The sequence below is a fragment of the Onychomys torridus genome, chromosome 13 (genome assembly GCF_903995425.1).
Source record: "Onychomys torridus chromosome 13, mOncTor1.1, whole genome shotgun sequence".
Classification (NCBI taxonomy): domain Eukaryota; kingdom Metazoa; phylum Chordata; class Mammalia; order Rodentia; family Cricetidae; genus Onychomys; species Onychomys torridus.
The window spans coordinates 13871234-13888151 of NC_050455.1; the positions used below are offsets into that span (position 1 = coordinate 13871234).

The 16918-nt window shown below is 42.7% G+C and overlaps 1 protein-coding gene across 3 annotated transcripts; it reads right to left on the reverse strand.

Annotated features, from left to right (window-relative positions):
• Window positions 1–444: 444 nt before the first annotated feature.
• On the reverse strand, window positions 445–15051 carry Zscan30 (zinc finger and SCAN domain containing 30). 3 transcript variants are annotated; one of them, XM_036205268.1, is made up of 4 exons: window positions 14992–15051; window positions 8489–9706; window positions 8035–8209; window positions 445–3322 (listed from the first exon to the last, which is right to left on the reverse strand). In XM_036205268.1, exons 2-4 carry the CDS (start codon window positions 8891–8893, stop codon window positions 2379–2381), a joined length of 1524 nt encoding a protein of 507 aa, XP_036061161.1. In that variant the 5' UTR covers window positions 8894–9706; window positions 14992–15051; the 3' UTR covers window positions 445–2378. The 3 variants fall into 3 exon arrangements, with proteins under 3 accessions (XP_036061161.1, XP_036061162.1, XP_036061160.1); XM_036205269.1 differs by having other exon boundaries at window positions 445–2145; window positions 8489–8956; window positions 14992–15048; XM_036205267.1 differs by having other exon boundaries at window positions 8489–8956; window positions 14992–15048.
• Window positions 15052–16918: the final 1867 nt, after the last annotated feature.

A 16918-nucleotide genomic window follows, 5' to 3' on the forward strand; every position in this document is an offset into this window, starting at 1 on the left:
ATGATCTTAGGGTCAGTTTCAACAGCCTTTTCAGAGAGGAAATAACAATGTCCTTCTCTGCTCTCTGCTCTCTGCTCTTCTTCCTCTTGCTCCAGCGGCAGTCTGTGAAGCAGTGCTTGCCTCACGTGGATCTTAAATCAGTGTTCATACCTTTCTTTCTCCCTCATTTCCACAGCCTGCAACTAACACTGAGAGAGGACTGAGTCTTTCAGTCATTTGACAGTGACCTCATAACCCACTTCTGTTTGTGAACAACTGAAGAGGAAAGCCCCATCTCTTGGGCCAGCCTAGGCTTCATATGAAACCCTGTCTCCAAATTACTCAAAACATGGGACTAGAGAGATGGCTCAGAGCAGGTACTGCTTTTGTATGGGACTATTCCCAGCAACCACATTGAGTGGTTTACTCCCTGTAACTCCACTTCAGGGGGAACCAGTGCCCTCTTCTGGCCTCTGTAGGTATTTGTATTCATATGCACATAATTTAAAAGTAGTCATTCCCAAGGTCTTTCTCAGCACTTAGAATTGAGGAGGGAGGATATCTTGGTGGATTTACTAATTTAAAAGGTTCTTATTTCATTCCAATGCTCCAGCAACTCAACCTTACAAGTCTGGCTGTCATAGCTTCCTGGTGCTGTTTATTTAACCCAGGAACTAGAACCTAAGTGTGCTACTTACCTTTTTTTCCACACTCTTCCCACCCTCCAGCCTAACTCCTCTCATGTTGGATTCCTTTACCTGAATGACTTAAAAGCAAAACTTTAAAATTTCAGTTTTATTACATTTCATTACATGCTGATATTTAAGCAACTGGAGTGCATATTGAACATATAAATATTAAAATTAGCAAAAATTCATAATAAAGATTTTTACCAAAAATATTAGGATTACAGAAAAACACTAATAGGAAGTAGTTCAGAAGTTAGTTTTGCTATGGGTAATAGGGCTATTGATGACTTAATACTTCTCAACACTCACAATTAGAAAAAGGGTTAAATGATATTTAAAACATTGATTCATTCACTTGTCATATATAAGAGAAGGCAATTCACTGTCCATTTGAATTTTCCCTTTAAGTTAGAGCTTAAATGACAATTGTACAACCTTTGGAAGCGAGAACCATATCCAATCCTACCTCCCCTATTCACAATAGTTATTATCACCAATTCTGCATTTTCCTAAGTAAAAATTACCTTCAGTAATTGTGGGTTAACTAAAACTGCCAAATTAAAATCAAGAAAGTTTTTGTAGTCTGAAAGATTGATTCAATATGTATTTCCCTCAAGTGGCTTATCATCTGCAAACCTAATGCTGAGAGAGACTCTGGACTTCAGTGTCCCTCAGCTTCCAATTTACACTGTTTCCTTGGTATACATGTGTGACTTTACAAACACCAGGGGTTTCTTTTACCATGCTAATTCTGAATACATCTAGATCATATAGGTCTTGTGACCTGAAACAAGGTATCCAACTCAGGCTATAACAAACAGGAAAAGGAACCCACCTGGCTTCTGAACTGGGGTCAGAGAAAACTTCAGCAGGAATTGAAGTCAAGAAGCAGGAATGTCTCCAGACCCTCTCTTCTCATCATGCCATGTATACATGAAAAACTCTGCTTCTGTTCTGCCATTAGTCAGGCAACTTCCGTATCTTAGGTCTCAAATGAAATATCACACCCAGGAAATCTTTGGTTACCTTGTAGATCAGGTAAAGCATCTCTGAAATGTCTTCCAACAGAACACTGAATTTATCTGGCAGTTATTGCCACACTCTTACCGTAATAACTTGTCTAATAAATTTGTATATTCCATTAGCCCTTTATTTTGAGAGTGCATTGACCAAGTCTATTCTTCCAGTGGTTAAGCCTGGGGATACCAAATAAGGGTGCAGACTGCAACAGGAAACTCAGGGTTGAAAACTGGCAAGGGGGCAGAATGAGCTTCCATCCCTCAGATATTAAACTGATTCACAACATGATATTTCATAGCCTCAATTCAACATTTCAGAGTTCAGTAACTCTTAAAACATGCCTACTCCTGTCAGACACAAACACTGCTGAACAGTGATCTTTGCCACCTTCAAGGAGATCTTGCCGGATCTGTGTCTCAGTCATGGACTTACATGAAGATGCTCAAAGACAGTTCATCTGCAGTGGGGAATGGGATAAAGAGCATATTGGTGAGTCCTCATTCAGAAGTGGGTCAGTCTTTTTACCATTCTTCATAGACAAGATCTAGATATATAAGCATTTTTGTGTGAATCTCTTTACAGAACTGAACTAGTCTGGAAAGACAAAGGTCCTGCAGTCAGGAAACTTCTATTTTTTTGTGGAGTCTCACCTTCAAAGTGAATTCCCTGCATTTCACAATTATACAACTCTTACCCACAGAGTTGAACTCTGGTATGTGTTCTCTGATGCTGCATAAGGCCTGACCTGTGCCTAAATATTTTCCTACATTCATAACATCCATAAGGTTTTTCCCCGGAGTGGGTTCTCTGGTGCTGGGTGAGTGCTGAGCTTTGATTAAAGGATTTTTCACATTCATTACATTCATAAGGTTTCTCGCCAGTATGGATTCTTTGATGTTCCATAAGAACAGAACTTCTCCTAAAAGCCTTACCACATTCAGTACATTCATAGCCTTTGTCTCCACTGTGAATCTTCTTATGCTGAATAAGAGTAGAGCTCTGGCTGAAGGCTTTCCCACATTCATCACAACCATAAGGTTTCTCTCCAGTATGAATTCTCCTATGCCTAATGAGCCCTGAGCTGCCCCTGAAAGCTTTTCCACAGTCAGAACATTTGTAGGGTTTTTCACCACTGTGAATTCTCTGATGTCTAACAAGATCTGTTCTGAATCCAAAGGCTTTTCCACATTCTTTACATGCATAAGGTCTCTCTCCAGTATGACTTCTTTGATGTCTAATCAGCTTTGACCTATGGCAGAAAGCTTTCCCACAATCCAAGCACTCATAGAGCAGTTTCCCTGTGGGCGTTCTGGGCTGTGTAGTACCATGTAAGTTTAGACTGAGAAGTGCTTCCCCTTCATTACACTCCAAGGTGTTCTGTTCTGGGGAGGGTTTCTTGGTAAAGGCTGCCAGACTGAGAGAGCTTCCCTGGGAGGAAAGTGGACTCATTTTGTTGCTTGTATCACTTCCTCTTTGCTTCTCATTGGTGTCCAGACATCGCAGAGTTTCTTCAGCTGTCTGTACTGGAGAAGTTTCCCTAGGAAGTCTTCCTGGAGATGCCATGGCCACTGATGGCACACATTCAACAATTTCTTGCTTTGCTGTCAGTACTTTGTCAGTCACCATCTTGCTGTCTAAAAATGTGAATAGGCTGTGTCATTTTTTTCATGTTAAAAAAGTTATAGGAGGAACAACAAATAAACCAAAGGAACGGGGAAATGCTGGGTCTTGAGAGATGGCTTGGTGATTTAAGAGGGCATTCTCTTCCTGCAGAGGACCCTGGTTCAGTTCCCAGTACCCAGCTGGTAGCTCATAACCATCCTAACTCCAGTTCCAGGAGATCCAACACTCTCTCCTGGCCTCTGTGAGGACCAGGCATGCAGGTAGTGCATATGCATACATGCAGGCAAACACGCATACACATTTAAAGGGAGGGAGGGTTGCTAGATACAGCCCAGTGACAGAGTGCTGGCAAACACCAAGCCCTGGGTTTGATCTCCAGGACTGGGAAAGGGATATGGGTAGGGAAATGACAATTAGCTTCCCAATACAGAATATTATAGTAATTAGAGTAAATGGACACTATAGGAGAGTAAAATGGCCAAAGAACATAAGTATTGGAGCCGTTGAATAGTGAACAAGAAAATAATACTTAGAAGTGGCAAACAGTAATACCAATCATAAACCAGAAAGGAAAGAGACGGTTCTAGATTAGAGGTGATACAGAACCAGTAATAAGATGTCTTGAGAGTTGTAGATCAGCATTACATCTAACAAAGTAGAAGAGTACATGATACCATACAGTTTTGGGGGGCTAAGTATTAGACACAGGGAGGTGGGCAAGAAAGAGCAAGAGAGCATTGCAAATTCTGGCAGGTTCCAAATAGGGCAAATAAATATAAGCAGTAGAGAAAGACACAAAGCATTTAGAAAGAAATACTCTGGGTTCCTTATTCATTCTAGGTCAGGTGGGAGTATTAGTGATTCACCGCACAAGTATAAATGTTCAAACAAAATGGATACAAACAGCTGCCTAAAGGCAAACCCATCTATCATACAGCATGCCCTTTTATTTCTAAATTCCTAGTATCTCTAAACAGAACTATTAGAGACAGTTAATATACATTGAATTATTTTAAGGGTAAAGTCTGAACTGTTAAATTATTTTTATTTCTTCAAAAATTCTCTCAAACTGCATTTTACCACTCAAACAAAAGCTTTCAAGAGCTATGGGAAACTATAGGATTACTACTTGGTGGTCAAGATTAAAGATGGCTAACTTCAAATTTTAAGGTCTTTCCCCAAGTTACCTGCATGTCTTTTTGGAATCAAAGCTGTAGTACTGAGCCAAAAATAATTTAAAACTCATTTGAATTCATCTTTGGAAAAGCAATGCTTTCTCATAAAAACATGTATTTCTGATATGCAAGTTTACAACACCTTGAAAACAAGACTGCATTATAATGAATGTCTAACAAAAGCTGAGAGCAAGCTGGCTTCCTTTTCTACCATCTCTATGAGAAATTAGAGACAGCAAAGAGATGACCTGAACAATGAAATTTGTACTGTTCTTGGATTTCAGAAAGTTAAATCATTAGTTACAGTGACAACTTATTCAAGGTTGTGTTTATCTTTAAAAGTGATGAAAGCCGGGCAGTGGTGGCACATGCCTTTAATCCCAGCACTCGGGAGGCAGAGGCAGGCAGATCTTTGTGAGTTTGAGGCCAGCCTGGGCTACAAATCGAGATCCAGGAAAGGCACAAAGCTACACAGAGAAAGCCTGTCTCAAAAAAATAAAAAAAAAAAAAGTGATGGAAAATGGCTAGGTGGTGGCACACAACTTAAATCTCAGCACTCAGGAGACAAGGACAATTAGAGAGATCTTTGAGTTTGAGGCCAGTCTTGTCTACATACTGAGTTCCAAGCCAGCCAGGGTTACATACTGAAACCCTGCCTCAAAAAATAAATAAATAAATAAAAATAAAAAATTAAAAAAAATATATATATATATAATCTCCCAACAAAGCACTAGTATATAATAAAGGCATAAAAATAGTGCACTTGTTGGGCATAGGGGTGCACACCTTTAATCCCAGTATTCAGGAAGCAGAGACAGGTGGATTTTTGTGAGTTCCAGGTCAGTCTGGTCTGTGCAGTGAGTTCCAAGACAGCCAGAGCTACATAGTGAGACCCTGTCTTGAAAACAAAACAACAACAAAAATAAGTACTACATGAAGTGAAATGGTGTAACCAGAGAAAGTTTGACCTTAGATACACAAATCAGAAAAACAAGATGTTTTTTCCTGTTCCCAAAAAGACAGCAGGCATAATGGATAAGGAACACAGTAACATCATGTCCAAAAAGTACAGTCACATCTTAAGGTACTAAGAGCTAGAGCTTCAACCTATAAAGGTAGTTAGAATCTGCCAAGCCCTTAATAAAACTAAGCAGAGGGCCAGGTGTGGCATGCACTTTTTAATCCCAATACACTCAGGAGGCAGAGACACAGGCCTTGTCTATATATTGAATATCAGGTTTGGGACAGTCAAGGCTATGTAACAAGGCTGTCTGAAAAAAACAGTAATGGAGACAGAAAGGAAGGAGGGGTACTATAAAAGATTTAGACATTGTTACGGTTTTCATGCTGTTTGTTCTCTAAGGCTTATCTTCTGGGCGCTTGGTCCCCAGGACAATCATGTAGCAGCTGATGGAGCCTTTCAAAGGGAAGGCCTAGGAGATCCTAATCAACTGCAACATCCTCAAGGATTTTGGGGATGTTTCTCATGAAAACTCGTTAGTTCTTGCAAGGATTGTTCTAAAAGCCTATCTCTGCTTCCTGTTTTTATGTGATCATGTTTCTCTGTACTCTCATATCCAACATTATGATACAGAAAGGCCCCTAACCAGAAACGAGCCAATGAAAGTAACAGAGCTTTAAACTTATAAATGCATGAACTAATAAACCACTTTATTCTTTATAGTGTTCATTGCTTCAGGTTTATCATTATGCTGATTAAAGACTAATATAGATGCCGTGCTGTGGTGGTACATGCCTTTAATCCCAGTACTTGGGAGGCAGAGGCAGGTGAATCTGAGTTCGAGGCCAGCCTAGTCAACAGAGTGAGTTCCAGAACAGCCAAGGCTACACAGAGAAACCCTGTTTTGAAAAAAATAAAATTCTTAGCAAAACAAAGCAAAACAAAAACACATCTAATACAGACATTTAGCTATTATTATTTATTAATAGATAGTTCCCTGTAAGGCAATATGATAAGATCATTTTTAATGCATTTTAATATGCTTACTGCTTAATATACAGGGTATTTAAGAGGGCAGTATCAGAGTAGGTAAGTAGAGTAAAGTTCAGTGGGTGTTTCTAAAGAAACCACAGTAAATAACTGATATGATTCCTTTGGTGAACTGCCAAGGTTAGGCCTTTAGGCTTCTGTACCCTTATACCTAATTATATCAACATACAATGAACAGATTTACCTCTTAAGGTGGACTCATACTAGCCAAACTCTTGTAACTATACAGTATAACCTTAATAATAATGTAAATTACACAGACTTGACTTGATAAGGCATTTTCTTAATATCGTTAAGTTTCCCAGAACTGTAGCAAGATTGCTTGGTGAAAATGAAGTCAGAAGCAGTTGGATGTAACAACGGGTTAATAACCTGATGTGGCTGCTGTCCACAGAGATGTTGTCAATAACTTAAAGTCCTTTTGGCTCTAACACTGGGCACCTGTGATACTTTCAACTTATTGCCTCCTTATTTCAAATTCATCACTGTCCTATCTATAATTCTGGCATTATACTAGCACATAACATTTTATCAGTTGAGAGAGTTGGAAGAACAGTGGAGAAGAAGACCTTTGTGTTCATTCCCACAGCATGCAGGACACCCAACAACACATGTCCCAATAAATTTCAAAGAAACTGTCCACCTTGGCAGCTTCCCAGCAAATTTTATGCTAAGTTAAATTTTCTGGCAGGCTTTTAGTACTCTAAGGTGGCTTATACTGAATCTAGCCCACCGAGCATTTCAAAGCACATCTCCACCTCCATCTGTGATGATACTGTGATCTCAACCCTAGCAGGAGCAGGTGAAACATGGCACCTATTGCATATGTGTTCTTCTGAGGACTTTCCACCTTAGCCCTGTACGTTTGACTCTTAGTGGTACTATAGTGGCCAGTGCCTTGTTACTTTTCTTCTTGAGACCTTCATGGTATGCTGTCCAGGCTGGCCTGCAACATGCAGCCTCCTACCTCTCAGCCTTTCAAGTCAGCACTGCTGTTATAGGTGTATGCCACAACATCTAGCCTGCAGCTGACAATTTTAAATAATTAAGTTTTCCCTTTTCCAAGTTATTATGAGACTTTAGCTACTGATATGATATTCTTGTCCCTCTTAGAAACTGCCTTGTTAGAATGACAAAAATACTTTTAAAAAACAGTATCAGCCTTAGAATTCGGCACTAGAAAGATCTTTTCTTTCTTTCTTTCCTTTTGGTTTTTTTTTTCAAGACAGGGTTTCTCTGTGTAACTGCCCTAGCTGTCCTGGAACTCACTTTGTAGACCAGACTGGCCATGAACTCACAGAGATCAGCCTGCTCCTGCCTTCCATGTGCTAGAATTAAAGGTGTGTGCCCCACCACCCAGCTTGCACTACCACCGCCTGGCACATTAGAAAATCTTATGAAAGACTTCCATTCTTAATCCAAGTTTGAAAAATTACATTGAAATTTCAGGTTGTAGGCTGAGCCAAAGTCAGCAGGATTTTCCACACTACTTAGTGACAGTCATTAACAAAGTCTTGGCACATTTGGTAGTCCTCACCTCCATCCTCAACCCTAAATGGTAGGGTTGCCTCATCTTGCTCCTGGAAAACCTGGGGCTCCTGGGGTTCACTCCTGCAATGGTTCTCCAAGGACTGCAGTGGGCTACTTGGAGACTTCTGTGTTCCCATGAGTGTCATTTCTTTGCAGATCATTTCAGAGCCATGAGCTGTGTCCTAGAGTAACAAGTACCAGCACTGTGACTGAGGATATACAGGAGAAACACCCTACAGCAATGAACAAAAGAACCAGAAAACTCTTCAGATGACTAGAGAAAAAAAGAAAAGCACTACAGATCCCATGGCTTGAATTAATGGGTGAATAATTAATCTACCAAGAGACAGGAAACTGGTTAAGTTCCCCCGAGCACTGAGTCCATGCTACTCATAACGGCTTCTCTACTAGCCACAATAGATCAAAACCAACAACAACAAAAAACAACCCTTACATCTTACCTGTTGTTTCGGTTCATCAAATTCCCTCTCCAGCTCCTCCAGCAGAGTAACAGCTTCCTCTCCGTTTCCGGGTCTGTGCTCTTGCACCCATGCCTGCAGCTCCACAGGCAGGATGGCCACAAACTGCTCCAGCACCAGCAGCTCCAGGATCTGCTCCTTGGAATGCTCCTCTGGCCTCAGCCACTGCTGGCAAAGCTTCTGCAGCTGGTTCAGAGCCTCCCGGGGCCCAGTGAAGTCGGAGTAGCCAAACTGTCTGAACTGTTGGCGGAAAAGCTCCTGGCTCTGGAGGCTCCCCTGAAGACTGAAGTCCTGCCTCCAGACATTTTCTTCTTCAACCTTCACAGCGCTGAGTCCATTCTGTCCTTCTGGAGCATGACAGGCCAGGGCTGTGGCCTCTCTGAACATCCTGGGCAAGACAATCTGAAAAGACTACCGAGCTGAGGCAGAGGAGGTGGATCCAGAGAGCCCCTGAGGTGGACAGTGCTCAGGTTACACAGGGAAAGCATGTACTCAGAATGTATACACATGTTGATGAAGGATAGCCACCTGGGTATATACCTCTGGGGTTTGGGGGACTGACCTGCAGAACTAAGGAACTCAGCTCACTAGTTCAGTGCCTGTGTAGAAACCGGACTAAAAGAGAACTTCCATACAAATGATAATCTATAGATAATTCAAGATTGTTTTCAGAACATGCGACAAAATTTTAGTATAGCTAAAGTCATGAGACCTTTAGAAATAACGTTAGGGATAGCATTAGGGATGATAAAATAGTGCTCCATAAGGACAATTGTGTTTTTGTCCATGCTCCAAATGAGGCTTCTGAGGATCATAAGATGACCAAAGACACACAGCTAATAAACAGCAGAGCTGGACTTTGCAAGTATTTAGCTCTGCCATACCATGTAGTCTCCCAAAGACAGAAACTCAAAATGTAACACTTGCTATGGGCTAGCCAGCTTACAAGAGCTATTTTATTGAGCCTCAATGATACCATGGTGCAGTAAATATCATCCCCATGTTTTATAGATGAAGAAGTCAAGCATCTTGAATTTGCCCAAGTCCCCAAACTCGTCAGGATGTGAACCTAGGATTGCCTGATGCTCAGTCAGTGGCTGTTTTTATTCCAGAATTGATTGCCCAGACCAGTCTTGGTTGTTCTTGCAAATTAGTGATGGCAAAATGTTTGGATGGGAAGGTCACAGGAAATGTCCATGACTGCACAGAGAAGGAGAGATTATTCCTGACTGTAAGTCACAGCATAAAAAAAAAGAGTGATGGCTTCCCTTCTTTCATTATTTCACAAATACTTAAAAATGTACCGTGTGCTATAAAGACTGCTAAGCAGAAGTCTCACATTAAAAGTTCTCTTCCCAGGGTCTCTTAGTTCAATGTGGGGGAAAAAAAAAACAGGTAAAAAGCATGATAAATCAAAGGAAGGTAAACATAAGAAAAAGACCACTGACTAAGACTAGAGAGAGAGGGGCCAGAAGAGGCAGGCAGAGCGGCCTGTAGGAGAAATCTCAGGAACCTGATCGGAGTGACACAATGGCTGTAAGAGGACATGGCCCACTGAAGAAGTCGACGGTGGTTTAGGGACAGCAGACTAATGGCTGTCACCTCCAGTTATAGCTCAGTCAGCCATGGAGGACGGGCCCTATGACAGATTCAGTCAGAATCTGCAGGAACAAGGCTTTAGTAAATGCCCCAGGTATTTCTATGCACCCAGGTTTAAAAGTCTATGCCAGACCCTGGAACACTAGCGGATGATGTAAGAGAGAACAGAACAGAACCAACAGCCATTCATGCCTCTTAAACACCTCCCAAACTCTTAAACTTTAGTACCAGAGAAATACTAAATATTTCGCTCTTACTAAATCAGTCAGGATGTAAGAAATTTCAGGGCTACATAGTGATACCTTGTCTGGGGGATGGGGGGGGGGGACGGGACTGGGACGGAAGGACAAAATGGTACAATAGACACTTGCTACCAAGCCTAATGACCTGGAACACAAAGAGTAAAGAAGAATCCTTGGACGTTTTCCTCTGATCTATACACAAACACCCCAAATAAACTAAAATCTAAACAAAGAGGGAAACAAATGGTATGTGCCATGCCATCACATCGCTTATGGCGTGTCACAGCATGTACCGGGGCTGCCCACAGATGTGTGTTCTTCACTTAGTGATCATCAGTCTGGTACATCTCTAGCTTTTCAATTCCAGTGTCATGATATTATTCAATTTTTAAAATTTCTTTTTCATGATCTATTTTTAATTTTATATGTGTGTGCATGCATCTATGTATGATCTATTTTTAATTATATATAAATATAGGTGTGTATCTATGTATGGGTTTGCACTTATGCACGTAGTGCCCACAGAGGCTAGAAAAGGATATTTGATTCCCTGGAGCTGGAATTTCAGGCAGTTGTGAACCAGCCAACATAAATACTAGAAAGTGAACTCAGGTCCTCTGCAAGAGCAATAAAAGCTCTGAGCCACCTCATTAGCCCTCACTCAATTTTATTATAAACACTGTGCCCAAACAACTTGTCTTTCAGGCTTGTGTGGCTGAGGGGAATTTATTTATAATCATAAAGAATTGTTTCTGCTCCTCCATTTCCTTTCCAGTGCCTCCCATACAATCAGTCCTGGCATTTCCTTTTGCTGGCCCTCTCCACACCCCTCAAGACTTCTATGCCCTCACTCTCTTCTAATATCCATCACTGATCTCCAGACCTAGCTGCCTACAGTTGCTCATTCTCATCATAAATTCTCTTGAAACTCTCAAAAGGACTTTAGATGCAGCATAAGTCATAATGTTATATCTCATAAAATATCTCATAAGATCAGGAGGTAACCAATTCATGATTCTTGCCAGCTCAAACCTATATTCAGGCTGGGAGGTGATGGTGCACACCTTTAGTCCCAGTACAGGAGGCAGAGGAAGGCAGATCTCTGTGAGTTCAAGGCCAGCCTGGTCTACAGAAAGAGTTCCAGGACAGGCAGGGCTATGCAGAAAAACTGTGTCTTGCGGGGAGTGAACGGGGGCTGTGTCCAGTAGACAGGAATATCCATCTGGCTGTGTGGCCAGTAACCAACATCTCTAACGGTCCTCTCTAACCCCTTCTATTCAAGTTAAGCCCTGCTGGCTTATTTCCTACCTCTAGCGTCTGCCCTTCAAATCTAGCCTATTTGACTATTCCAAGTGTCAAACCACACACCTTCCCACTGGTTTGCCCAAACTCACTCAGTCCACACCAGTCTGTTATCCACATTGTAACCAGTGTGGTCTTTGCAAATTGAAAATATGATTATATTCCTCTGACCAACTTTTGCTCACAGCAGTGTTTACTGATTGTTTTTGACTTTTGATACCTAATGTAATGTGCTATCAAGACTGTTCTCGGGAGACAGGAGGCATGGCTTAGGAGTTAAGAGCACTGGCTGCTCCTCCAAAGGATCTGGAATCAAGTCCAGTACCTAATGGTAGATCCAGCTGACAGCAGTCTGTAACTTCAGTTCCAGAAGATCCAATGCCCACTTTTGGCTTCCAAGGGCTCTGCAAACACTTAGTACACAGAACATGTACATGAATGAAAAATAAATGAATCTTTAAAAAAAAATGTTATGGGCCAGACTGGGTTTCCACAATGCATCACTCACTAGTTAGCAATCGATTCTGGCTGTCACCTGGATCTACTATTAGTAAGAATGCTACATATGTTCCCTCCATGTGCCTCTGGTTTGGTTTTTTAAAACAAAAACCTCTTAGGAAGCCCTCTTTTAATGTATTCATCCCACTCACTCGGTATGCGAATGGGATGACTTCTAGCTTAGTTAGATGCACCTAAATCAGATCCCAATAACTCCAGCTGTGACACAGTCCACAGAGGATCCTGAGATGTGTCAATGTTGGGAACTCTCAGTCAAGGAGTTGTAAGACAAGGTTTAAGGGAACTGCATTTCCCTCAAAGCATTTCACTTTTTGACAAAACAAAAAACAAACAAACAACCAAAAACACTTTACTGGGTGAGGAGGGTTGGCTGGAGATGGTTCAGTGGTTAAGCACACTTACCACTCTTACAGAGAACCCAGGTTCAGTTCCCAGCATGCATATAGTGGCTCACAACCACCTGTAGTTCCAGGGACTAGAATGCACACAGTGCACATACATGCACACAGACACACATAAATAAAATAAGTACATAAATGAATACACACACTTTAATGAACTACTGGTCTTGTCCATGACTACACAACAAGCATTTCAAAGCAGCACTGGTCAACACTGTCGGGCACCTAATACAAACTGAAAACATTTCCACAGCACTGAGCAGACCTCCGGTAAGTGGTGTCGCTCACAAAAAGCGCCAGTGTTGGAGTCTGACAATCATAACCTGTCAGGTCATCACGGTGAGATTTTACTCAGCAGCTGAATTTTTCTGCCGTCCCATTCTCTCTCCTGGAAAGAGCCAATAAAGTAACACAGAGGTGCTAGAGGAGCTGCTTGGTGTGTTGAACACATCCTTTTATTCCGATGCTTTCACATAAATATCCCCTCTCAGCGCTTCCCAGTTCCCACAGCAGTAAGCAACTCAGTGTGAGCTCCCCTGTCACTGGAAACCAACAGACCCAGAATCCCCTCAGCCCAAGTTCTCAGGCTCTCACCCTCCAGACCATCACTTTCCAATTCTGATCCCTTCAAGGTCAGCACCAAACAAGCAGGGAAATCCCCATCTCCCAGAGCGGGCTGAAGTGATCCAAACAAGCAAACACACACACAAGGTGCTTCTGCAGCTTACCCTGTTCCCTCTCACAGCAGCCACAGCCATGGTGAGGCAAGGTTCTTACCGGTCCCCCCTTGCTTTTTCTGCCTCCTGACTCGGGCTTTCACAGCAAGGCACGCCCCACCCCTGTAGAACTGTAGGAACAAACTGCCTTTCCAACCCAAATATCTCCTGCTCTGTTGTCCTCACCACACCTGAATAATAACAAAACCACAGTTCAAAACCATCCCAGGAAGACTGTCAAGGCAAGAGGCAAGTCCCATTTCACAAGGAATGGGTTACGGAATAGGCTTCACTGTGGGAAATTTACCAAAAGGACATTCAATAAAAGCAAGCCCGGGGCCTTGACTCTCCTTCCCATCCTCTCACAGAAGGCAAGTCTAGAGAGAGGCATTCCAGGGTTTCAGGGCCCCACTCCCGGCCGGGCCTTAGGACACAAATCTGAAGAAGCAAGTTGTCCCTGAGGATAGACAGTAACTGCTCTGATCAGAAACCTGGGCTTAGGTGTCACCCAGCAAATGCTAAAGGGCAATGGAGAGGTGGGAGGCACTGAACTGGGGTGCAAGCCACCCTCTGCTAACTAGCCATCATTCTAACCAAGAGGAAACCCCCAGGACACACCTGGGCAATCCTCCACTGGCGGAGGCAGGCTGCTACTATTAATGCATCTGCCCTGAAATGTTATGTGTCAGAATGTTACTGCTGATCATTTAATAATTCACAATACACGAAGCCTTTGTAGTAGATCCCAGCATTGTCAACCCATTTTAAATGTCCCAATTCACGTTGTCTTCACAGCATGCTGTAGTGTAAGTTCATATATGAAGAGAAACAAAATATGCAAGTTGTCCCACCCTGTGTGGCTTGGAGGTAATATGGACTGCCACTGTTGATTTTGGTTTGGTTTCATTATGTGAGCCAGGGGCTCATACTTTGAACTGTCCTTTAACAATCTGATCCTCCTGCCTCCACCACCTGCGTGCTGGGATTATAGGGTCCACACTCTTGAATGACTCCACTGCTGAAATGCTGTTCATACCTCCATTACTCACAGAGTCAAAATGCTCATCAGAAGAGGGCCTGTTTTTCACAGATTTGTTAGTATTTATTGTGTACAGACATTATATCAGGAGCTAAGCAATTATCAAGACATTGCCCCTGCCATTACAGAATTTAACAGCGCGGGGGGGGGGGGGGGAGCATGTATTAAACAGAAGCACACATACGTATCTAAGAGTCGATACAAATTACAGAGAGCCAGACGTGGTAGCACAGGCAGGGCTGTGAGCTCAGCTACTTGGGAGGCTGAGGCATCCTGGGCAACTAGTGAGATCCTGTGTCAGATTTCAAAATGATAACCTACAGAGAGGATGGTGCTCTCAGAGCGTTCAAAAAAGGTAAGCCAAGACCATGGCTGAGATCTGGCCCCGGAACGAGCTTTGTTCACAGGCTGCCAGCACTGCCACACAGGAGGCACCGGTCAGTGGGAGGGCAATCAGTGCAAACCGCAGGTGGAAGCGCGCCACAGGCAGAGGCACCGGCTGAGATAGGCGACCCGCTGACCTACGAAGTGGCCCCGGGACAGTTCCAGGCTCTCCCCGAGACGGACGCGGGGCGAGGGGTAGGGGAGAGGGTATATGGGAGGCTCGCCGCCAGACCAGTGGGGTCTGGAAGGCATCGAAGCCCACTGGCTGCACCCCAGCACTCACCTCGCTCCGAAGGTAGCCCGAACCGCTGGGAAAGCGGGGAAGCCACTAGAAGCACGCCCCCCGGAAGTGGGGATGAGTGTGCCCCTCTAGGAACCCCGGAGGACTACTATTCTGTGGCTGCTGTGCTCTTTGGGGAGTCTGCTGGAGAGGGGTGTGCTGGGGAAAGGGAGTGACTGAATAGATGATAAAATTGCAATCAAAGATTACAGTGGACCAGATCTTGAGAGCTGAATCAAGTCAGTGCGTGGAAGAGACTATTAGGTTCTCAAGGTGTGTTCAGTATCTGTGCTATCCAATATGGACACTATTGGCCACATGTAGCTATTGATAATTAAAATAATGTGCACTTTTCCCTCAAATTGATCTGGCCGCAAAGGACCCCCGTTGATAATTATTCTTTCTCAGCTTTATTAAGAGAGGCATATAGCTTTTGAGGCATAGAGCTTTCCTGAATGCCAAAAAAAGGATTAAATCAAAATACAAGTGTTGAGCTTGATACAATACTTAAGTTAAACAGGTTCTGAAATACCTTTCAGAATGTGTCTTTCAGGACTCAGATAGTGAACTACATACAGGCCTTCCAACAAAATTAGTCATTTATGTGCATCTCTTGTATAAAAACAAGATTACAGCCCGCTAACGGAGGCACAACATCATTAAACCCAGCACCCGGGAGGCAGAAGCAGGCGGATCTCTGTGAGTTTGAGGCCAGCCTGGTCTACAGAGTGAGTTCTGGGACAGCCAGGACTGTTACACAGAGAAACAATGTCTCCAAAAACTAAAAAAGAAGAAAAGAAAAGAAAAAAAAAACATGATTACAAACAACAAAAAGAACAGACAATGTTCTTGCTGTTTTCTCTGGCCCCAGTTCTGTTATACACTGAGCTTTATACAGTGTGTAACTTTGCAGTCATGACACATGATTCTGCATGCATCTCCTCACTTCTCCAAGAATCTCCAAGCTGAGAGGGCTCAGGGTTTTGAAGGCCATTCTAAATGCAGTGTGTGCGTTGTAGCACAGTGTCTGATACAGAAATACTTATTGAATAAATAAATTCACATAGTCCTAAGAAAATTCCAGTTATGGAGGCATGGTAGCACACACCTTTAACCTCAGCATTTAGGAGGCAGAGGCAGTGGGTCTCTATGAATTCTGGTCTATATAATGAGTTCCAGAACAGTCAGAGCTATATAATAGAGACCCTTTCTCAAAAAAATAAAACCCAACAATAATAATGTTAACCCAGGTTTTCATTCCATGATTGTGAATTTCAACTTGCACTTGTGGCTCCTAGCTTGATGATGCTTTCTTCAACATTGCTCCTATGTTCCTTTCTGCCTGGCCAATGTCAGGTTCCAGCATTAGACTCACAGACACATGAGCATTACAGGACTACCTGACCAGTTCCTCTGTTTGTATAAGTCAATTTCCCTAAGTATATACATACAACATATCCATGCTACTACTGTTGTTGCTTCTATGGTTGAACATTGATGCTGTATCAATAAAGAAAGTCATTTCATGATGACAAAAGGGGGGTGTAGTAATGCACACCTAAAATCTCATCACTCAGGAACCTAAGGCAGGAGTTCAAGGACAACCTGGGTTTCACAGTTTGTTCCAGGTCAGCCGGAGCTATACAGCTAGACCCTATCTCACAAAACAAAAGGCACCCCACACAAGAGGACTTCAGGTTGGCTTAGTGGACAAAGGCACTTGCTGCCACAACTAATGGCCTGAATTTGATTCCTGGGACTCAACAAAACGGAAGGAGACAGCCAATTAAAGCAATTTTTCCTCTGACCTTCATGCTGTGTTATAGCATGTGCAAAGATACATATGCACTAAATAAATAATGTCACTTTTAAGAGAGAGAGAGAGCACGAAATGAGTCAGGTCTAGTGACCCATATGTAACTCCATCAAC

Bases quoted from the DNA above. Each gene is read 5' to 3' on its own strand.
- Zscan30 (XM_036205268.1), bottom strand. From the start codon at position 8,893: ATGTTCAGAGAGGCCACAGCCCTGGCCTGTCATGCTCCAGAAGGACAG. The intron at 8,210-8,488 runs GTAAGATGTAAG...TTGTTACTCTAG, and splicing joins TTGATGAACCGAAACAACAG to GACACAGCTCATGGCTCTGA. The intron at 3,323-8,034 runs GTGAGGACTACC...TCACATTTTTAG, and splicing joins ATTTAGGGTTGAGGATGGAG to ACAGCAAGATGGTGACTGAC.